The following is a 23556-nucleotide window of genomic DNA, read 5'->3' as shown; positions in this document are numbered from 1 at the left end:
CTAACCATATTAGCCTGTTCTCAAACATCTTCAAATGTTTGAGAAATGTTTTATTTGATCGCACAAATATACACATGAACAATATGTGCATGCTTTTGGGACAAAATATAAGGCAGACACTCAAGAGTTAAACAACAAGTAACTCATATTTAGCTCGAAATTAAACTCATTTGAAAAAATTGAATTCAAAATAATTTCAGTGCCTTGGGTGCACCATGCTGTAGGTTGAGTGCTCAACTCTGCTACTGTTGCAGCTGGAGGAAACCTGAAGTTTGTCCCGACCCTCCCTGCTCCTCTTACGGGACTTGGACAGCTGGGAGCAGAGGTCCTGCTGGTTCTCTCCGTGTGGCTCTGGTAGGAGTGGTGGCTGTGAGGCTCACGGCTCTGGTGGCTGTGTCTCTCGCCAGAGAAGCCAAGCCGCATCACCTCGCTCCCCCTATGCCTCTCAACATGGCTGGACCTGGAGCAGCAGCTGTAGGGGTCAGCGCGCCTCTCCTTTCTCCAGATCCGGGTGTGGCCAGGTCCGCTGCTTCTCTCTCTGGAGGAAGAGGAGGAGGCAAAAAGGGGGACACTGACCATTTGAGGGGCCTCCATGTTGGGCTCCCACACGTCCACTAGCGTGTAAGACTAGATGTCCTTCAGCTCCAGGCAGTCTTTGGCAGACTGGTCCCTTGGTCTGGAGAGGACAGAGGGAGGACATCCAGGCTTCAGGCACCTCCCCACACCTGAAGGCCCAAATGACCTCCTCTCGTTCTTCACAACGTGGACCGAGGGCAGCAAGCCAGGGCGAAGCGGGATGTTTTCTGTGTTTTCCCTGATAAATATGCAAAAATCTTTTGTTTTGTTTGCCAGTGTTTTCCTTCCCCTAAGTGCGCTAGATGTTCTGTAAAATGGATTTGGGCTGAAAAGGTCCACGCCATAAATAAATCAGAAGAGAAAATGCATTTCTGGGCCAGTTGATATTATTATTGTTTTATGAACAACAATGCTTTAATCAACAACAGCAGGCAGCACAGCAGGCATTGGCTAGGCTACTACGCTCTCTTTCTGTGGCACTAAAGTTTGCATACACAGTGTTGACTTTTTTTTATCAACGGGAAAGGAAACAATAGAGGTCTGGGTTAAATTTCCACTACAAATAAATGAATATAAAGATGAACATTTGTTTGGGTTACCTTGCCTGATCACTCTGCAAGTGTAGGGAGAAAAGCTGCACACCTGAGCTAAAAGCCTACCACACCTGAATAAATTAACCTTCTGAATACAGCAAATACATTATCAATATCTTTTGGTCTTTATACGCAAGTGTGACTCCAAAAGTGGGCACAGTTGAGAAGTTAAATATACCCTAAGCAGGAAATTTGTTGAAACAAAACAAATAGGTTAGGCTACTGTCCCGCCTTTTGACGCATAAGAACAAGTTGTAGGCATAGGCAGAGCCATGTATTTAGACAGTAAGGGCCAATCCGGTTTCTGCCTAATTTTTCTCCGAAAATATATTTTGTTATTCATTTTTTTCAGATTTTTTCAGGCCAGCACCCCTACTTCCTACTATGTATCCAGGTCCTTTTTTTTGCAGGTGCTGGAGTGATAGGTGAAATCATCTGGAGGAAGAGGAGGAGGCAGAAAGGGGGACATTAGCATTCTGAGGGGCCTCCATGTTGGGCTCCCGCACGTCCACTAGCACGTAATACTGGATGTCCTTCAGCTCCAGGCAGTCTTTGGCAGACTGGTCCCTTGGTCTGGAGAGGATGGAGGGAGGACATCCAGGCTTCTGGCACCTCCCCACACCTGAAGGCCCAAATGACCTCCTCTCATTCTTCACAACGTGGACAGCTGAGGGCAGCAAGCCAGGGCGAAGCGGGATGTTTTCTGTGTTTTCAAAATAAGACATTGTAATACTTACATGTGTTTACTCTATGAGCGCAGTTTGTGTTATGAAGTTTAGGGTGTCTTTTTTGGTGAAAAAGTGCATTTGAGTGTTCTGTTACCCGGGATATACACTGTCAAAATTCTAGAATATCACAGGACTTTATTTATGATGTCATAGCCACATCTTTCCATTTTCAGCAGAAATACAATGGTTGTGTCAGCGTTCCTAGATGTAACAATTAATGACGATTATGATGCTGTAGCCTACAGCAGGTATCAGGTAGCCTAGCGGATAGAAGCGTTGGGCCAGTAACCGAAAGGTCGTTGGTTCAAATCCCCGAGCTGACTAAGTGAAAAATCTGTTGACGTGCCCTTGAGCAAGGCACTTAACTCTAATTGCTCTAGGGTCGCTGTCAATAATGGCTGATCTCTGACCACACTCTTCGAGGGTGTCTCAGGAGGAGTAGGGATATGCAGATCTCCAATTTGTACATGTGTGAAATAGGAGAACTATTAACAGATTATTAGGCTTAGGCCTATAATGTAATGCAGTTAAGTTGTTTGTGCTTTCAAATAATATTCCTTTTGAGTTATACAATGGACATTTGTGCTAATGCGGTGTTAGCCTATAGGACAGGGTTGCTCTGCTCTGTAAAAAGTATGTGTGAGAAGTATGTAGTTTGGTTTGTGTTGACTCTCTTACCCTCAATAAGGAGAGTGAGCTAATACTCTTTGGGGGGGGGCATGGGAAGCCACACGCACGCACACATATTTGGTAACATTCTATGAAGTACACATTCTATAACAAGCTTTATACTGTGTTATGACACTAACTATAAGCGTCCATAATTCTCCATTCTCATAAGTGGTTACATTAGGGCTCCCGAATGGCGCAGCGGTCTAAGGCACTGCATCGCAGTGCTAGAGGCGTCACTACAGACCCTGGTTTGATTCCAGGCTGTATCACAAATGGCTGTAATTGGGAGTCCCATAGGGTGGCGCACAACTGGCCCAGCGCCGTTCGGGTTAGGATTTGGTCAGGGTAGTCCGTCATTGTAAATAAGAATTTGTTCTTAACTGACTTGCCTGGTTAAATAAAAATAAATAAAATAAAAACATAATACTCTGTATGATGTTTTAGGGATCATGAACTATAATGACTTATAAGACTATAGTGCATAATGTATTATAGCCATGCTGGTTTAAAACACAGAACATCTACTTATTACACACAACCGAATATTTTTACACGTTTTTTTCACTGCAAGAACCTCCTTAGGTACAATAATATTCCTTCACCTCACTATGGTACTAAGGCATATTAATATGGATATATAATATGGAAACGGTGTTGTAATGACACTTCTGTTGATCCCAACTCTGGCCCAGCATAACAAGGTCACAATGTGTTTCCAACAGAGTGCTCTGCCTTGTGCCCAGGGCAACCATGTTCCATCTGGGAATACCCAGTTTCACTCTCTCTCATGCTAACTGGGGCACCTGACTGTAAACTGTTGCACGTGTTTTGAGATGGAGCAAATCTGTCAGCTGCTCTTATGGCTGGTTGGAAAGAGGAAAGAAAAAACAATTAGGGGATATGCCTTTTTAACATTGTGTTGATGTTTTTTCCGAGCCGCAACTTCTTTTTACCAAATGGACTTGCACATTGTGTACGCCTGGAGTGTTTATGTGTGTGTGTTATCTACACCCTGGCTTAATGGCAATGAACGCACTCCATTTTCCTGCCTGTTTAAATGTGAATGTCTGTGTTACCCAGAGAAGTGATGACAGGAGAGACTGGGAGATCCAGTCTTAGCCCATGGCGAGGTTAGGCTAGTTTTCACAGCCTGCTTGTCTTCTTGTCTTTTATACCAGTTTTTGTGTGTGTGTGTGTGTGTGTGTGTGTGGGAGGAGATATTCTGGAGAGAGTTGTTGGAGAGAGCAGGACACAGGGCCCTCCATGGCACGGTTATCAAGTTTGTGTGTGTGCATCCATGTGTGTTCGTAGACTGTACCTCCTGGTGATGGTAGCATGGCATTCATAGCATCTCCCATAGGATAGCACACAGCAGAAACCTACACTCCTTGCGGCACAGTGGTGGGAGCAATACCTATATGTGTTGCTAGCTTATTCAATTCTACTTATGCAATTTGTCATAATTCTGGGTATACTCCCTTCCCTCTGCCTTTCAGACAGTAGTGTTCTTTCTCTCTCTGGTTCTCTGAAATCCTGCCTTATATAACTTCTGCTGCAGTGTTGCACAGCGATGCACAGCAGGTCAGTCACACTCACTCACTGTAGTCAGGTTTACTGACTCGCCATCTGATCGAGAGAAAACCCACAGGGCAGAGGATACCAGGGTGTTCTGGTAAAGATGAAAAATCCTTCAAAGTCAACTTTGAACTTTTGTAGTCTTTCCTGAAACTTTCATCATTGGCTAGTAAGGACCAATAATTACAACTAATTTAGATATTGAGGTTTGACTGTTAAGAATGTTTCACTTATCTCTGTAGTTTTGTTTTTAGCTTGAACAATTTGCGTCTAGCCTATTTCATGTGATGCGGTCCAGTGGACTTGGTTGCCTAGCAACCCCTCCGCCTCGAGTTGTGTGATGCTCTGAGCTCGTCGCAGTTCCATTTTTATAACGAGAGGCCTGCTTGTTGTGAGTCATTGTGTATTGTGAAGTGTTACTCAGTTTTTACTTCATGGCCTTTGTGCTCACAATGACAACATGTCAAAGCTGAGAGCACATAATAAATAGTTACATCTGTTGACAATAATCAGCACTGACAAATAGACCACTTCGGTTACATTTGATGCCATTCTGATAGTCATGAATGTTAACGGTTCTTGCAACACAAAGGAGAAAAGCTTTCAATGGCTTGCAGATTATGATAATTCTTATCGTATCGTTTTGACAATATCGCAATATTATTTTTGCGCTAGTTGGCTTTACCTTCACCAAAACTTCAGTATTTTTCCTTCATAGCTTGTTCTCCATCTTCTTTTTAAATAGGGAGCCAATTTGTTTTCAGCAATTTTATTTCCATGACTGATCAAAATTCGTAATGAATAGTTTGAGAATAATCAGCATTGACAAGTAGCCTACTTTAGTTTCATTTGATGCCATTCTGATAGTCATGAATATTAAAGGTTCTTGCTACACAAAGCTTTCAAAGGCATTGTAGATATTACAAAATGCTGCTCGCAGAATGACAGATACCATAAACCTGTACATATTTCCCCCCGCAGTGTTTCATGTCCCTCTGAAGGTACACGGCAGCTGTGAGAACCCACAAGAGTCCTCCCTCATCAGTCTCTCCCCCAGTACCTGTCCTCAGTGCAGCGAAGGGTTAAATCACTCACGTCATAAGTTCATTGTGTATTCATGACATACAATCTGGGCTCTCTCGTTAGGTTCGATGGCTGGATGAAACTAGCTGTGTTCATTGATCACAGCTGACGGGTCAACAGCAGGTAAGGGTTAAGCCGTTTTAATCTGTAAGGAAAGATATAGGGAGGATAGAAGGAGACGGAATTAATCAGACAGCGGTATTTAGTATGAGAACCTTTACTAATGAGGCCTGCATAGTTAACACAAGGAGAAAAGAGAATCGGAGGGAGAGTGTGTGTGTGTGTGTGTGTGTGTGTGTGTGTGTGTGTGTGTGTGTGTGTGTGTGTGTGTGTGTGTGTGTGTGTGTGTGTGTGTGAGAGAGAGGATGGAGGGAGGGAGGGAGGAGTGAACGACAGATGGGAAATGAATCGCAAGCTGCAGGAGAATAGGTTGTCAGCATCCAGAGCTCCAAGGTCCGACTCTCATTAAAGGTAAATACAGTGTGTGTGTGTGTGTGTGTGTCTATATTTACCTGATATTTGTACTTACAGATACGTGTGCTAGATGGAGAAATGAATGCCTTTGATTTGACCCGTGTGGTTAAAGCAGCAGAAAGAGCAGATAGAGGGAAAGAGAAAGGGAGAGGTAAAACGAGAGAAGGGATACAAAGCATTAGCATCAAACGTGCTTCATACCCAGACCGAGACGGGAGAGAAACCAGTAGAGGGACCAACCGTGCAAATGAGAGTGAGAGAGAGAAAAGGACAGGAAAGGGTTATAGAATAACAGCTCAAGTAAAAAGAAGACAGGAGTGCAGTATCAAAACAAAAGGAGGTCTAGAGAGTGAATTGTGTAGCATCTGAGTGAGTTTGAGAGAGAGCTGTAGTGTTTGTCTCTTTGTTGCATGCATCTCAGACTGCGGTCCCTCGCTCAGTTTGTCTCTTTGTTGCATGCATCTCAGACTGCGGTCCCTCACTCAGTTTGTCTCTTTGTTGCATGCATCTCAGATTGCGGTCCCTGACTCAGTTTGTCTCTTTGCTCTCCAGCGTCTGTGCGTCTCTCTCACCTCCAGGATGGAGGGGCTGCTGCGGCTGAGTCTACCCGGAGCTTGAGGAGCCTTCCTGGGCTTCGTCTGTGTCATCCTCCCCCTGTCTCTCTCTGCCCTGGTCCCCCTATACTCATCCATCACTCGACCTCTGCAGTACAAGAGAGCATCCGGTCCCACACGACACCTTCCACCTAATCCCCACACTGAATCGCCAGGGCAACCATGGACGGACTACGCCTGCCACCGGTCATCGAGGAGGTCATGGACCCTGCAGGTTAGTGTGTGTGTTTGTTTGTGTGTATGTTTGTTTGTGTGTGTGCTTATCACACAATCATGTGTGTGTTGTTTATATGCCTGCGTGTGTGCATTGCATACCAATGACTCCATGGATGTCTACACAAAATGTTGTGTTCGTGAGTGTGTGAGCCATAAATGGTCTACCAGTGTATGTGTGTGTGTGTCTGTTTGTGTGTCTGGGTGTTTGTGTTAGCCAGTCAGCGAGGCCTGTGTTTACCAGAACAGATGGATTAACAGAGAGATCCAGGCAGGCTTCATCTCAGAGGGAGGGAGAGACAGCCTGCCAGCCTTCCATAGTGACACTACTTAGGGACGTCATCCAGCAGAGACTGTAAGCTAGCTGGATCACAGAGCTCTGTCAATATTACATTCATAAACTCTTAATATTATTCAAATATAAATGCTGATGCTGGGTAAATATTCAATCATCAGAACAATAGGAATTCTGTATACATTCTTTCAGCTATTAGATCCCCAGGGGTTTTCCTGGCATTAATGATGTTGGACATTCAGCCTATGTATTTGTTTTGTAACCTATGACCTCTGTTGTGAATCCTTTATGATAACTAGCTTATGTACAGTGTATGACTGACCGTTGGTCCACAGGTTAAGTTTGGCCATTGAGCTGATTACTACAAGCTCTATGCAGACGCAAGATTTGGAGTGTTGCAATGTTTTTCGTTACAAAAGGGGCCTTGTAATACACTCCGACATTCAACATACCTTTTTACTACCTGAAAGGTTTTGCCGCTTGGTTTCTTGATCTGATCTATATGCTACATAGGCTATTCATCAAAGTAGCCCATTTTGCATTGATAACCAAATATAATCTCAGTAACTGTTCAAACAGTAAACCAAACAACAAGAATCCACCGGACAAGGTATTTTGTTTAGAACTTGTGATATAGGCTATTGTGAAATGGTAGAACCTGCTGCAGGCAAGTGGCTAGCCATGTGCTTTTTTCTCCATGACCAAAACATGATAACGTTTTATTTTTAGCTGATGGAAATTAATACACAAGCAGCCTATCAAACTGGAATAATGTTTTAGGTTACACCAGCAAGTATAAAAATATTTATAAAATTATAAATCTGATTATTTCACATGGAGATGTGGGAAGCTGAAAAGGCTAGCTAGCTCGCTATGTTTTTAGCAAGGCTAAAACCAGCTAGCCAGGCTGCCACCTAACTACTACTAGCAAGGAAAGGCAACTCTTCCTTGCTTTAACTAAATAAAAAGACAAAAATGAAAAACGTTGCTATCGCCCCCTTGCAAATGGGAGAGGGACCGTGGCCGATATCATGTTACCAAAAGGTATCCTCTACTCCAGAAATCCCACTCCACCCATGCACACACACATGCACGTAGATCAACGGAGGGAAGCTTGTAGTAACCTTAATATAAGCCATGGTCTGATCACACGTATGGTTCCTTATGTTAGTTATCCAAGACATACTGTATTTGAGGTGAGAGTGTGAGGTGTGCAGTGGGTGGTTAAAGCAGGTACAATGTTGTAGTTTTAACAGGTGTAGGTGAGACAGTGTTGTAGTTTTAACAGGTGTAGGTGAGACAGTGTTGTAGTTTTAACAGGTGTAGGTGAGACAGTGTTGTAGTTTTGACAGGTGTAGGTGAGACAGTGTTGTAGTTTTGACAGGTGTAGGTGAGAGTGTTGTAGTTTTGACAGGTGTAGGAGAGACAGTGTTGTAGTTTTAACAGGTGTAGGTGAGACAGTGTTGTAGTTTTGACAGGTGTAGGTGAGACAGTGTTGTAGTTTTGACAGGTGTAGGAGAGACAGTGTTGTAGTTTTAACAGGTGTAGGAGAGACAGTGTTGTAGTTTTGACAGGTGTAGGAGAGACAGTGTTGTAGTTTTAACAGGTGTAGGTGAGACAGGTGTAGGTGAGACAGTGTTGTAGTTTTAACAGGTGTAGGCAGTGTTAGTTTTTCCACTCTTTTTTTAAATGTATTCTAGTCCTAGATGTTTTTACGTTGGAGAATGTTTTGCAACTGAACATGACTCTGGTAATGTTACCAGGGCTCCAAAACATTCTAGAATGTTGCAGATGGAGAATACCATGAATAGAACTGACGTTATTCCTTATTCAACATGTCAGAGAGGCCCCAGGTTGTTAGCTATAGCTGGTGTAGTTAGTGTAGCCTAAAGAAATGGTTAAAGGTTCGGTCCGTAAGTAGTCGAGTTTCAGAACAGCCGGCAATATGCTTTATGTCTGTAAAAAGCGTCCCACCAACGCACGAAAGAAAGAAGAAAAAAAGTAGAGCTGGTATATGGCTCATTTTCTCTGAGGAAAAGAAGGAGACTTGGTAACGGTGGCTACAGAACCTGGCTATGAAATGCAGTGGGGAAAGTGGGAGGGTTGAACGAGACCACACATTCAAAGACGGACTACTTTTCTATAATAGAGGGAGAGAAAAACATAGCTAGACTGTTGTTTCACTATTAAGCTCAATGCTGCTGTTGTTTTTCATTTAGTAAAGAAGCTTCTTTCTTAACCAGGCAAAAGGTAGCTAACTAGAAGGCTGGTGGTGACTGGTTAGCCACGGGGAAGCAAGAGAGTCGGCTTCACAATGTGTATAATCGGAGGCAGGCTGTGTGTGCCCGGGTGTGGTGTGTCCTTTAGACTGCTGAACAGAACTGCTCTGTGTATCTGTGCTGCTAATATTCATTGTGCTTATCACTGAAAAGCTCTCAATCTCACCTAAAAACTCTTATCCAGTCCATTGGGCTCCCGAGTGGTGCAGCGGTGTTAGGCACTGCATCCGGCCTCTGGCAGTCTCTATGGGGGTGCCACAGGGTTTAATTCTCGGGCCGACTCTTTTCTCTGTATACATCAATGATGTCGCTCTTGCTGCTGGTGATTCCCTGATCCACCTCTACGCAGACGACACCATTCTGTATACTTCTGGCCCCTCTTTGGACACTGTGTTAACTAAACTCCAGAAGAGCTTCAATGCCATACAACTCTCCTTCCGTGGCCTCCAACTACTCTTAAACGCAAGTAAAACTAAATGCATGCTATTCAATCGATCACTGCCTGCACCTGCTTGCCTGTCCAGCATCACTACTCTCGACGGCTTTGACTTAGAATACGTGGACAACTACAAATACCTAGGTGTCTGGTTAGACTATAAACTCTCCTTCCAGATTCACATTAAGCATCTCCAATCCAAAATTAAATCTAGAATCGGCTTCCTATATCGCAACAAAGCATCCTTCACTAATGCTGCCAAACATACCCTCATAAAACTGACCATCCTACAGATCCTCGACTTCGGTGATGTCATCTATAAAATAGCCTCCAACACTCTACTCAACAAATTGCAGTCTATCACAGATCACTGCACCTGTACATAGCCCATCTGTAAACAGCCCATTCATCCCCATACACTACCCACCACTGTGACCAGTACGCTCTCGTTGGTTGGCCCTCGCTTCATACTCGTCGCCAAACCCACTGGCTACAAGTTATCTACAAGTCTCTGCTAGGTAAAGCACCGCCTTATCTCAGCTCACTGGTCACCATAGCAGCACCCACTCGTAGTACGTGCTCCAGCAGGTATATCTCACTGGTCACCCCCAAAGCCAATTCCTCCTTTGGTTGTCTTTCCTTCCAGTTCTCTGCTGCCAATGACTGGAACGAACTGCAAAAATCTCTGAAGCTGGAGACTCATATCTCCCTCACTATCTTTAAGCACCAGCTGTCAGAGCAGCTCACAGATCACTGCACCTGTACATAGCCCATCTGTAAACAGCCCATTTATCTACCTACCTCATCCCCATACTGTATTTATGTATTTATCTTGCTCCTTTGCACCCCAGTATCTCTACTTGCACATTCATTTTCTGCACATCTACCATTCCAGTGTTTAATTGCTAAATTGTAATTACGTCGCCACCATGGCCTATTTATTGCCTTAACTCCCTTATCTTACCTCATTTGCACTCACTGTATATAGACTTTTTGTTTTCTTTTGTTCTACTGTATTATTGACTATGTTTTGTTTATTTCATGTGTAACTCTGTGTTGTTGTATGTGTCGAATTGCTATGCTCTGTCTTAGCCAGGTCGCAGTTGTAAATGAGAACTTGTTCTCAACTAGTCTACCTGGTTAAATAAAGGTTCAATGAAAAAACATTAATAGTCTGATTTTAATCACAGAGATAACTGAAATGAAATATAATTTTAGTTTAGTTATTGTCTCGTCAATTTCCTCTGAAAAATAGGTGTTTAACAAAAATTGTAGTCACTATTTTCATTGATGAAATTAACTCTGGGTGCAGGTGGGAGAGAGTTTAACAGGTACAGGTGAGACAATATTGTAGTTACCGTATGTACAGGTGAGTTTGGGTTAGCCACAGGTGTCTGAGTTGAGTTGCTGTTCAAGATAAATTTAGTTAGCCAAAGCTACTCTGGCAGAGTGGATGGGGCTAGTTAGCTGTTGTAGCTGTGAGTTAGCCATAGCTGCTCTAGTTAATGGGGTTTGTTAGCTAGTATGAAGGACTTGAGCTAGGTATAGCTAGCTATACCCAGATGAAACAGAGAGTCCCGGGAGTTCTCCCTGTAAAATGCTGTCTCTGATCAAAACCCACGTCCGTTGTGATCTTCAGAGCTGCTTTGTGATGGCTCTATGCTGTGTGGTTCATTCTCTCTGTGTGTGGTTCATTCTCTCTGTGTGTGTGTGTGCGGTTCATTCTCTCTGTGTGTGTGGTTCATTCTCTCTGTCTGTGGTTCATTCTCTCTGTGTGTGTGGTTAATTCTCTATGTGTGTGGTTCATTCTGTGTGTGTGGTTCATTCTCTCTGTGTGCGTGGTTCATTCTCTCTGTGTGTGGTTCATTCTGTGTGTGTGGTTCATTCTCTCTGTGTGTGTGTGTGTGTGCGGTTCATTCGGTGTGTGTCTGCTGATGGCCCAGTTTATTCTGCTACTGTAATGACTACAGTGTTTCTCCACTCTCACTACAAAGCACTGACAAACACACAGCATCTCTCTCCTTCTCCCTCCCCCCCTCACCTGATCTGACTCTAAGGAGTTTGATAGAGAGGTAGAGGATAATGATGGACACACTGTGGGAGAGGGACGGAGAAGGTCTAACACCCACTGCATCTCAATCTCCTTTGATCTGACAGTGACATTCTAGAACACACCATCCATGTTGTGTCACACACACACACACACACACACACACACACACACACACACACACACACACACACACACACACACACACACACACACACACACACACACACACACACACACACACACACACACACACACACACACACACACACAATATGCCTTTGAAGAACCATTGACTCCCATAGCGCTTCCTTCCCTCAATACCCACTGGTTTCACCAATCCCCGTCTCTACTTGTCCACCCCCAGCAGCTGCACCCCTCCTCTCCGTCTCTTCACATATGCCATGTATAGCACCCACAGAGCCCAGCGCATGCCAACCTCATCCTCCCACCATCACGCCTCCATGGCCCACTAACACACCACTCTACTGCAGTCTCTCTCGCTGCTCTCTCTCTCTCTCACACACAGGGAGACAGCTGCAGCCATAGTTCTGCAGCCATAGTTCTCCTCTCCTCTGTCATCTGTAATTGGATGTGACTGGCGATGAAAAGTTCAGGATCGTGACCCAGCAAAAACGAGGCCTCTTGAGCCTTCCCTTCCTTCCTGCCAGTAACCAGTCCCCCCATCCCCATGTCCTCCTCCTGTACTACCTCAACTCTGCAACCCATCCTCGCCTAGTACACAGAGCTAATCGTAGGAGTGTGTCTGTAACAGAGGTCAACAACAAGTACAGTCCTGAGAGCTGATTGTCTAGTTACAGTATAACCTTCTTTAAACTCCGTGTTTACTCTCTCTCTCTCGCTCGCTCTCTCTGGTGTGTGTGCCGCTGTCTAACATGATTATTATCAGTGTAGCTGAGTACTGAACTCCTACACTGTCTCTGTATTACGACCCACTTAAAGGCAATAACTGTCAAACTAACAATTCATCACTATACCCTCATCAAGTCACTAGATGTCTGACTGGAACAGGTCTGTAGACTGTGAATTTGTTTCTGCTGCTTTGAGCCAAGTCTGGAAATGGCTTGTGGATGTGTATCCTGGCTGGCAATCCCTATGAAATATCCTGTTAAGAATGACAATCTGCGTCCCAAATGTCATCCTGTTCCCTATATAGTGCACTACTTTTGACCAGAGCTCTATGGTCTATCTAAAGTAGTGAACTACAGTATATAGAGAATAGTGCCATTTGGGATGCTATCTAACGTTAGCTAAGGACACTGCACTAACTCGGCAGTTAACACAGGTAGCTGTTTCAGGTAAACTAGCTAATCTAGCTAATTGGGATTTAATTATAATGTCAGTACTAGATACAGTGGTTAGCTAGCTTGGAGGAAGTATTTAGTGTTGTGTGTACTGTGTTTGTGCACTTAGCTAGCTACCATCCCATAGGCCCATCCGTGGATGTTTGGAGAAAATGCACAATTTTTTCTTTTTTCTGATTGGCTCAAAGTTACATTTTTGGCCGCTAATGAGCATGGTGATTCTACAAGTAGAATCGGTAGGTTCGTCGCTACCAAGTCGGCACGCAGCAGGTAACGCTTTTGTTCTACTAAGAGAAGGAACGGCCTCCCACTGTGATAAGTACATATTGGCAGTCTATCGGCAGTGAGATTCTCAGTGTGTTTCATGCTTTAGAAGTAAGCTATGTTGTTAGACTAGTAACATTCAGACTTAGTGAGAAGTGTGTGTCTGTGTTAGGCTGTGTGTATGCAGGTGGCACACGGGCACAGGGTTGGGTGTATTATTTGGTACTCGAGGCCTAATCAGTTGGTCTACTGAATACAATATAACTGTGATATATACAACCTAACAGTTACTAATTGGTTAATAGAAACCCTGCTTTTTGTTCATTATTTTGGAATCCCAATTATATGTACTTTGTTACAATCCCTGGTAACACACATATAGTTACAACACGCACCTTACTCGACAATATATGTTAACAATATGAACACCTTACTTTAAATTAATGGGCTTAACGTGTTGTAATTATTCCATTCTGTACAGGCTAATTAGCATGTTAGGTATCTAATTTGCATAAAATAGTATAAAAGTTATATTCTAATTTCAGAAATTGCTACGTACTCTCAGTTTTGCATAAAGCATGAAGATTTATTAATAATATGACCACCCTACTTTAAATTATTGGGCTTAAATTACTGTAATTATGTATTCTGTACTGCCTAATGTACTATTAACGATCTAATTTGCATAATATTACATTTTCATTTAGTAAATTTTACTTTAAATTGAATAATCTCTGTGTTCTACATCAGCCTTGAAAATGTCATAACAACATGACCACCCTATCTTGAGATATTGGACAAAACATGTTGATTTTAAGAATCCAGGCTGGTGATTTGGTGCCATTATTGACCAGGGATTAACATTGTCTGTGACCTTTTTCAATCACTTCAAAATATAATTCTTAGCAATGGTAAGTCCTATCCTCATGAAATACAGTGTTCTGTGTTCCTGAGAAGCTTCTCTATAACCTGGAATACAAAGTACAACACCAGAACTAAAGTTTAACACCGTTCTGTAAAGCAATACAGCCCACTACAAGAAAAAACTCAGTCTGAACTGCTTGTCTGGAGAGTCCCACACAGAGGTGTGACAATGGGGAATTGCAATGTGGCCATTTGTCTCCAAAGTAAAAATGCACAGGTATCCACATTTTAACAGCAAACAATATAAAACTACTATCGTTGTTTATATCCAATATTAGCTATAACCTAAATCACTGGAACTGAGCATGGGCCCTAGACTGTATAACTTAGCTACTGTATCCCAAACACAACTAGGAAGACCACAACTACATAAAACAAAATACATGGCTAGCTAGCTACTGAAACCAGCTAACGTTAGCTTAGCTAGCTATTCATGCATGTTTTTACTGACCGATCCGTCTGTTCTTCTCCCGGAGCCAGATCACTTCCTGTCAAGCCATATTCAGTCTCACTTTCTCTTTCAATCTCCTCAAAAACATATTTCGTGGGCATTTGTTATGCTGAAAGCAATTAAATTAATCTGTTCACCAGAAGCAGGTAATGCACTCGTCCAAGCTGCAAGGGCTTCTTCTTCCTCCTAGTGAGGTTGTAAATCCCATCCAGGTCATCTGCACATCCCTGGCAAGCCTATATCATTGGCTACACACCAGTGTAATGACAGGAATACAGCACTGAAGTGAAACACAAAGTATTTTTTTGCACGCAGTGACCAGTGGGTTTCTATCCAACCTTTTTATGCAAGTAAAGTACATGTTGGATAAAACATTTCACAACAGGCCTGATGGAAACAGCTAATTTGTTAGTAAACTTTCCAAATGTCGACAAAACAAGGTGAGATCTTCTTGTGTCAGTAAAATGGGTTATGCGAGAAATGGCGGTGGAAACGTTTTTATGCGCAAATAACAAAAGTAAATCTCGAAAGTAAACTTGGAGTCATGACATGTTCTGTGGTCCTCCCACTTCAACTTGTCAGGAAAGCCTACAGTTTATTAGGCTACAGATTAAATAAGTGACGATGAATTTCACAGGGGGGTGAAAGTGCACGGTGATGATCTTGATGCTCCTTTCCAATAAATATCTAGGGTTTTATTCTGGTGACATGATTATCCATGCTTGGCTGCCATTTGACAAATAAAAATACATCTCGCTCTTTTGTTCATATTAATCTCATCATGTGTAGGCTATACCCGTAACCGTACTATATCTGAGAGCTGTTGGCTGGAGCGCACGTACCAATACCAGAGTCGGCACATTCGCTATACAATGCCATTTTTTTGTGGCAAAAACCATCAGTAGAGTGGAAAATGCAACGGAAACCTATTTAACTTGTCGTTTTTATTCAGTACATGGGAATTTAATTGTAAACGTTTTTTGTATGTGCACTAAGTCATCAAGCACAGCCTTTTTATCTGCAACAAGTACATTTGATGAAAACACATCTCTGGTGGGAAAATGTGCATAATGATAAAAATGGTGGACATTAGATGTGGTCATAAACTCAACAAAAAAAGAAACGTCCTCTCACTGTGAACTGCATTTATTTTCAGCAAACTTAACTGAGACATAAACTGAACAAGTTCCACAGACATGTGACTAACAGAAATGGAATAATGTGTCCCTGAACAAAGGGGGGGTCAAAATCAAAAGTAACAGTCAGTATCTGGTGTGGCCACCAGCTGCATAAAATACTGCAGTGCATCTCTTCCTAATGGACTGCAACAGATTTGCCAGTTCTTGCTGTGAGATGTTACCCCAGTTGGTAGAGCATGGTGTTTGCAATGCATGGTGTTTGCAATGCCAGGGTTGTGGGTTCGATTCCCACGGGGGGCGAGCACAGAAAAAAAAATGTATGAAATGTATGCATTCACTACTGTAAGTTGCTCTGGATAAGAGCGTCTGCTAAATGACTAAAATTTTAAAAATTTAACAATTTTGTGGCAACAGTTTGGGGAAGGCCCTTTCCTGTTTCAGCATGACAATGCCTTCGTACACAAAGCCAGGTCCATACAGAAATGGTTTGTCGAGATCGGTGTGGAAGAACTTGACTGGCCTGCACAGAGCCCTGACCTCAACTCCATCGAACACCTTTAAGATGAATTGGAATGCCGACTGCGAGCCAGGCCTAATCGCCCAACATCACTGCCCGACCTCACTAATGCGTTTGTGGCTGAATGGAATCAAGTCCCCGCAGCCATGTTCCAACATCTAGTGGAAAGCCTCCCCAGCAGCAAAGGGAATTAATGGCTGTGATTTTGGAATGAGATGTTCGACTAGCAGGTGTCCACATATTGTTTGGTCATGTAGTGTATCATTGTATAAACACACATAAGATGGCAAAATGTGCAGAAATGCAGGAACTTAGCTTTAAAACTGCAACATTTTCTCCACCAACAAGAGGGGTGTGAACAGTTTGAGGTTGCATTGGGTCGCTTGGTGGGGGTTTGTTACTTCGGCGATAAATTACAACATCCATCCGGACCTTCTCAAATAGTATTTGAGTACCCCTGCTCTATACTAACCAGACAGCAGCCATCTCCAAAGGAGCTCGTGGGTGTGAACTTCCCTTGTATGGTCTTATAAAAATATATATATTCTAACAGGTGCGTGTGTGTGTCAATTATTATGAAAGATCTCGGCTGACACAACCTACATAGTTGTCTCAGTGAGAATGTGAATTCATAACGTGGCTAGATTCCTGTCATGGTTTCTCTTCTGAATGGGATGTTTTGTCCTTGAGGGAGCGACGTCAATAAAAAAAGATGGATGGGCTCATTGGAATGGAGGGATGCGAGTTAACGTGAGGATTCTGCACATAACTGTAGTTTAAGGTGTGTGTGGGTTTTCTCCAAATGGGACCATGAGACTGTTCCCAGTAAGACTGCATTGTGTCTATGCGGTGCTGCTAGACATTGACAGTGTGTGTGGGATGTCATCTTTTTGTGTGTGAGTGTGAGGTGTCTGTTACCTTCGTGTGTTCGTAGAAGATTAGGATATGAAGGATAGAGGTAGAGGAGAGAAAGGGCGAGAGAGTGAAATCGATAACATTATGTCCCAATGCCCTCCGTCCTCCTCCATCTTCATCATCCTACAATATATCATATCCCCTCTGCACTGGGGCTGTGTGTAGTCAGGTTAGTCATATGGATTTTATGAGCCCTCATTCTGTGTGCGTTTGTGTGTGTGTGTGAGAGAGTGTGTGTGTGTATTCATAATCTCCTAGTAAATCACAGAGACAGGGGTGCTCTGATAGGAGATATTTTCCTCATATTGATCTCCCCTCCCTCGTACAGAAGGAAAACAAATTGAATTGGGTTCATAATCGGGTAAACATTAATACTGGTGATTAGTCTAGTCTGGTTTAGGCTTTTATTTAGGTCCTCTAATATTCCTACTCTTTGATTCTGTTCATGCCTTTTTACTCTTATCTTCTCTCGCCTATCCTCTCTCTGCTTCATCCTTTTTTACTCTAAAATTGTCATCGGTCCTTCTCTCCCTTCAGCTGTTTTTCTCTTTTTTTCTCCTCTCTTTCATTCTCTCTCATCATCTTACTGGCTTCATCTCCTCTCTCCATCTCATATGAAATACTCATTACAGCTCTATCAAACATTCATTAAAAATACCACTGCCACAGTGATGACGTCTGATTTGGCCAGAGAGAAAGAAAGGGAAGATGCTGAGAACCAGAGGAGATGAGGGATGGAGGAAGTGAAGGAGAGATGTTACATGTCTTCACAGAACTAATGCAGACCTATTGATATTCCAGTACTTCTCTCCTCTGGCCTACGATCTACTGTCTTTTCTCATCAAGGCTGGGGTGGTGTGTGTGTGTGTGTGTGTGTGTGTGTGTGTGTGTGTGTGTGTGTGTGTGTGTGTGTGTGTGTGTGTGTGTGTGTGTGTGTGATGTGTGTGTGGTGGTGTGGTGTGTGTGTGTGTGTGTGTGGTGTGTGTGTGTGGTCATGTGTGTGTGTGTGAGTTCACTCAGGTGTGTGTGTGTGTGTGTGTGTGTGTGTGTGTGTGTGTGTGTGTGTGTGTGTGTGTGTGTGTGTGTGTGTGTGTGTGTGTGTATGTGATAAAGGCAAGCTAGCACCCTGTCCTTGGTCTGGGATGAATCACACCAGAATAGTAATCAGTGCAGGTGTTGGCCTGGGGCAAAAGACTAGTTTCTGATTCTCTGTCACTCATTCTTTTCAACCTTTCTCTCTTTTCACTGGCTCAGCTGTAGAATCTTGAGTGGATATGTGGCACACCTGACCGTTGCTGAGGTGCAGGAGATAACGAGTGACACTGAAATTAAAAGGAATCAGAGCATCCAAAAACACACAATGCCAGAGGCCACATATAGGTAACTTGTGTCAATGCAATCAGACATGACGAACAACACCTGCGTACAAAGCAATCAGTAGTCAATTATCTCAATTATCTCAGAAAAGTGTGACTTGATTGAGACAGTATAGATATTTTTAGGATTCAGTATAGTTTTGACATAATTGTACCTTTTTTGTAATTACATTTTTACATAACAGGTGTGAACTAAATAAACAAAATAAAAATGCGAAAGGGGTGGGCCTATGGGAACTTGTAAGCGGGTATTGGGTTAAAGAACCAACATAAATTACAGGAACCACATAAAGCCAGGGGTTAAGGGGAAACATATTAAAGGATGACCCTCATGTTAAAATAATGAGAATAAAAATACTGGATCAAGTCACACTTTTCTGAGATAATTGATTACTGATGTGCCTCCTGGCGCTTTTGTTGCTGATGCACAACATGTCTGATTGCGTTGATGCACGTTTCCTATATGTGGCCTTGTGTGTCATCGTGTGTTTTTGTATTCTCTGATGAAGGTCTGACGACTGAAAGCTCAGCCTAATAAATGTAAAATGATGCATTGATCATGAGTGTACGGAGATTCCTATTCATTTCACTGGCTCAGCTGTGCCACAGAGCAGTGTTATATGTTCCTCTTTGTGTGAGTGAGTGTGTGTGTGTGTGTGTGTGTGTGTGTTTGTTTGTGTGAGTGGTCTTGAGTGGATGTGTGTACTGTGTAGACAGTGTTGATGGTGCTTGTCAGGAGTGATCAGGGCTGTGGAGAGGGAATGTGTCTGGACATTACTGCCTTTGTCAGGGAGAGACAGAAAGAGAAGGATGCTGAAGAAAGAGATTAACAGATTAGGAGAGATGGCGAAAGAGACAGAAAGACAAAAATAGCAAGCAAGATACATTTTATTAGTCACATGCGCTGAATACAACAGGTGTAGACCTTACAGTGAACTGCTTACTTACGAGCCCCTAACCAACAATGCAGTTTAAAAAAAATACGGATAAGAATAAGAGATAAAAGTAACAAGTAATTAAAGATCAGCAGTATAATAACAATTGCGAGACTATATACAGGGGGGTACCAATACAGAGTCAATGTGCGGGTAGTATGAACATGTAGGTAGAGTTATTAAAGTGACTATGCATAGATGACAACAGAGAGTAGCAGTGGTGTGGGGAGGGGGGAGGGCAATGAAAATAGTCTGGGTAGCTTAGGGGTAGAAGCTGTTTAGAAGTCTCTTGTACCTAGACTTGGCGCTCTGGTACCGCTTGCCGTACAGTAGCAGAGGGAACAGTCTATGACTAGGGTGGCTGGAGTCTGACAATTTTTAGGGCCTTCCTCTGACACCGCCTGGTATAGAAGTCCTGGATGGCAGAAAGCTTGACCCCAGTGATGTACTGGGCCGTTCGCACTACCCTCTGCAGTGCCTTGCGGTCGGAGGCCGATCAGTTGCCATACCAGGCAGTGATGCAACCAGTCAGGATGCTCTCGATGGTGCAGCTGTAGAAACGTTTGAGGATCTGAGGACCCATGCCAAATCTTTTCAGTCTCCTGAGGGGGAATAGGTTTTGTCGTGCTCTCTTCACGACTGTCTTGGTGTGCTTGGACCATGTTAGTTTGTTGGTAATGTGGACACCAAGGAACTCGAAACTCTCAACCTGCTCCACTGCAGCCCGTCAATGAGAATGGGGGCGTGCTTGGTCCTCTTTTTCCTGTAGTCCACAATCATCTCCTTTGTCCTGATCACGTTGAGGGTTAGGTTGTTGTCCTGGCACCACATGACCAGGTCTCTGACCTCCTCACTATAGGCTGTCTCGTCGTTGTCGGTGATTAGGCCTACCACTGTTGTGTCATCGGCAAACTTGATGGTATTGGAGTCGTGCCTGGCCATGCAGTCATGAGTGAACAGGGAGTACAGGAGGGGACTGAGAACGCACCCTGAGGGGCCCCTGTGTTGAGGATCAGTGTGGCGGACGTGTTGTTACCTACCCTTACCGCCTGGGGGCGGCCCGTCAGGAAGTCCAGGATCCAGTTGCAGAGGGAGGTGTTTAGTCCCAGGGTCCTTAGCTTATTGATGAGCTTTGAGGGCACTACGGTGTTGAACGCTGAGCTGCAGTCAATGAATAGCATTCTCACATTGGTGTTCCTTTTGTCCAGGTGGGAAAGGGCAGTGTGGAGTGCAATAGAGATTGTATCATCTGTGGATCTGTTGGGGCGGTATGCAAATTGGAGTGGGTCTAGGGTTTCTGGGATGATGGGGTTGATGTGAGCCATGACCAGCCTTTCAAAGCACTTCATGGCTACAGATGTGAGTGTTACGGGTCGGTAGTCATTTAGGCAGGTTACCTTAGTGCTCTTGGGCACAGGCACTATGGTGGTCTGCTTAAAACATGTTGGTATTACAGACTTGGACAGGGAGAGGTTGAAAATATCAGTGAAGACACTTGCCAGTTGGTCAGCACAGGCTCGCAGTACACGTCCTGGTAATCCGTCTGGCCCTGTGGCCTTGTTGACCTGTTTAAAGGTCTTACTCACGTCGGCTGCGGAGAGCGTGATCACACAGTCTTCTGGAACAGCTGGTGCTCTCAAGCCTGTTTCAGTGTTATTTGCCTCGAAGTGAGCATAGAAGTAGTTTAGCTCGTCTGGTAGGCTCGTGTCACTGGGCAGCTCTCGTCTGTGCTTCCCTTTGTAGTCTGTAATGGTTTGCAAGCCCTGCCACATCCGACGAGCGTCAGAGCCAGTGTAGTACGATTCGGTCTTAGTCCTGTATTTACGCTTTGCCTGTTTGATGGTTCATCGGAGGGCATAGCGGGATTTCTTATAAGCTTCTGGGTTAGAGTCCCTCTCCTTGAAAGCGGCAGCTCTAGCCTTTAGCTCAGTGCAGATGCTGCCTGTAATCCATGGCTTCTGGTTGGGGTATGTACGAACGGTCACTGTGGGGATGACGTCATGGATACACTTATTAATGAATCCAATGACTGATGTGGTGTACTCCTCAATGCTGTCGGAGGAATCCCGGAACATATTCCAGTCTGTGCTAGCAAAACAGTCCTGTAGCTTAGAATCTGCTTCATCTGACCCCTTTTTTATTGATCTAGTCACTGGTGCTTCCTGCTTTAATTTTTGCTTGTAAGCAGGAATCAGGAGGATAGAATTATGGTCAGATTTGCCAAATGGAGGGCGAGGGAGAGATTTGTATGCGTCTCTGTGTGTGGTCCAGAGTTCTTTTTCCTCTGGTTGCATATTTAACATGCTGATAGAAATTTGGTCAAACGGATTTAAGTTTCCCTGCATTAAAGTCCCCGGCTACTAGGAGCGCCGCCTCTGGGTGAGCATTTTCTTGTTTGCTTATGGCGGAATACAGCTCATTCAATGCTGTCTTAGTGCCAGCCTCTGACTGTGGTGGTATGTAAACAGCTACAAAGAATACAGATGAAAACTCTCTCGGTAGGTAGTGTGGTCTACAGCTTATCATGCGATATTCTACCTCAGGTGAGCAATAGCTCGAGACTTCCTTAGATATCGAGCACCAGCTGTTATTTACAAAAATATATAGTCCGCCACCCCTTGTTTTACCAGACGCCGCTATTCTATCCTACCGGTACATTGTATAATCAGCCAGCTGTATGTTGATATTGTCGTTATTCAGCCACGACTCCGTGAAGCATAAGATGTTACAGTTTTAATGTCCCGTTGGTAGTTTAATCTTCCGCGTAACTCGTTGATTTTATTCTCCAAGGATTGCATGTTTGCTAGCAGAATGGAGGGAAGTGGGGGTTTATTCGACCACCTTCGAATTCGACCGCCTACGACCCGTTTTATTCGACCGCCAAAGAGTGGGGCAGCCCACTCTTTGGCCCCTCTTTCTCCGCCTCCTCTTCACGCAGATCACGGGGATCAGGGCTTGTTCCCGAGGAAGCAGTGTATCCTTCACGTCGGGCTCGTCAGAGTCGTGAAAGGAAAAATAGGATTCTGCCCGTCCGTGGTGAGTAATCGCAGTCCTGATGTCTAGAAGTTATTTTCGGTCATAAGAGACGGTCGTGGCAACATTATGTACAAAATAAGTAAAAAAATAAGTTATAAACAAACAAAAAAACACAATCGTCTGGGGGCACATAAATTGTATAGATTAGGAAAAAGGACTGAAAAACGTATCCATCTTTAATTCACCTTACCTTAATCCATCAGAAATATATGAATGGGCAAGTGAGAGAGAGAAAGGATAAAGTAAGTGACTAGACATGCTGAAAGGGGTCATAGTTTGTCCTCCCCCCAGCCCAGTGGCCCATATCCCAGCAGTCTATTTTAGCCTGGGCTGTCACAAATATTTATTGACAGGCACTCCGTGGCCACCCTTCACTCGTATTGACTTTCTATTCATAGTCTGATTCTAAAAGGTACCCTTTTCCCCTATAGTGCACTGGTCAAAAGTAGTGTATATAGGGAATGGGGTGCCATTTCAGCCGCAGCCACAGTGGGTGAACTTTCTATACATAGCCGTCTTTTAGAGGCGGCTGTAACACTGCCTGTTTATTTCCAGTGAGTGAGAGGTCCCACATACACATTAACCTGCAGTACATCACTCTTTATACAGGCTAAGAGGGCTGCCCTGCCTGCCTTTGTAAAAAAGGTGCCGCTTTAAGGCAGGCTAATTCACTGCTAGATTAAGCCAATTTACGTTGGGTTGAATTCCTCTGTATCAGGGCAATTTACAGTATATTGCAGAGGGTGTTGGAGTGGTCAGAACAGAGAAAGAGGAAGTAATGTCTTTTTTTATTGCTTTACTTTGAGTGGAGTCAGGTTGGAACCAAAGCATTGTGTGACAGATGGTGTCTTGGTGAAACATGCTATTCAGACAGAAGTGAATTGTAGCTGAAACATCAGCTTTACACCCCAGTGGACAGTGACTTCAGGTGTCTGCATGCTAAGGAGACTGTAGGGTGTGTTTGTATGTACGTGTGTGCTGGAATCCTAGCCTTCAGTAAGTCTGTATGTCTCAAACTCTGTAATTGATGTTGTGGTTTTTACTGCTCTTTTGCGTTCATGTCCCTAATAGTCACCCGTCTTCCCT

The 23556-nt window shown here is 43.8% G+C and overlaps 1 protein-coding gene across 5 annotated transcripts in view; it reads left to right on the top strand.

The window, feature by feature from the left end:
* The first annotated feature begins 5249 nt into the window (after nt 1-5249).
* LOC106609297 (coiled-coil domain-containing protein 136) overlaps nt 5250-23556 on the top strand; it is a 46545-nt gene continuing 28238 nt past the window's right edge. For 2 of the 5 annotated variants that reach the window (XM_045722007.1, XM_014207954.2), the window contains exons 1-2: nt 5250-5350; nt 6254-6529. In XM_045722007.1, coding sequence (XP_045577963.1) covers nt 6478-6529 — 52 coding nt within the window. In that variant the 5' untranslated portion in view covers nt 5250-5350; nt 6254-6477. Of the gene's footprint in view, nt 5351-5602; nt 5699-5724; nt 6071-6253; nt 6530-23556 lie in introns of those variants that run through there. The other 3 variants (XR_006770652.1, XM_014207953.2, XM_014207955.2) reach the window with 3 other exon arrangements.

The sequence above is a fragment of the Salmo salar genome, chromosome ssa07, assembly GCF_905237065.1.
Source record: "Salmo salar chromosome ssa07, Ssal_v3.1, whole genome shotgun sequence".
In the NCBI taxonomy this organism is placed as follows: Eukaryota; Metazoa; Chordata; class Actinopteri; order Salmoniformes; family Salmonidae; genus Salmo; species Salmo salar.
Note: the sequence above shows the minus strand (reverse complement) of the source record. Positions and strands in the feature narration are given on the sequence as shown.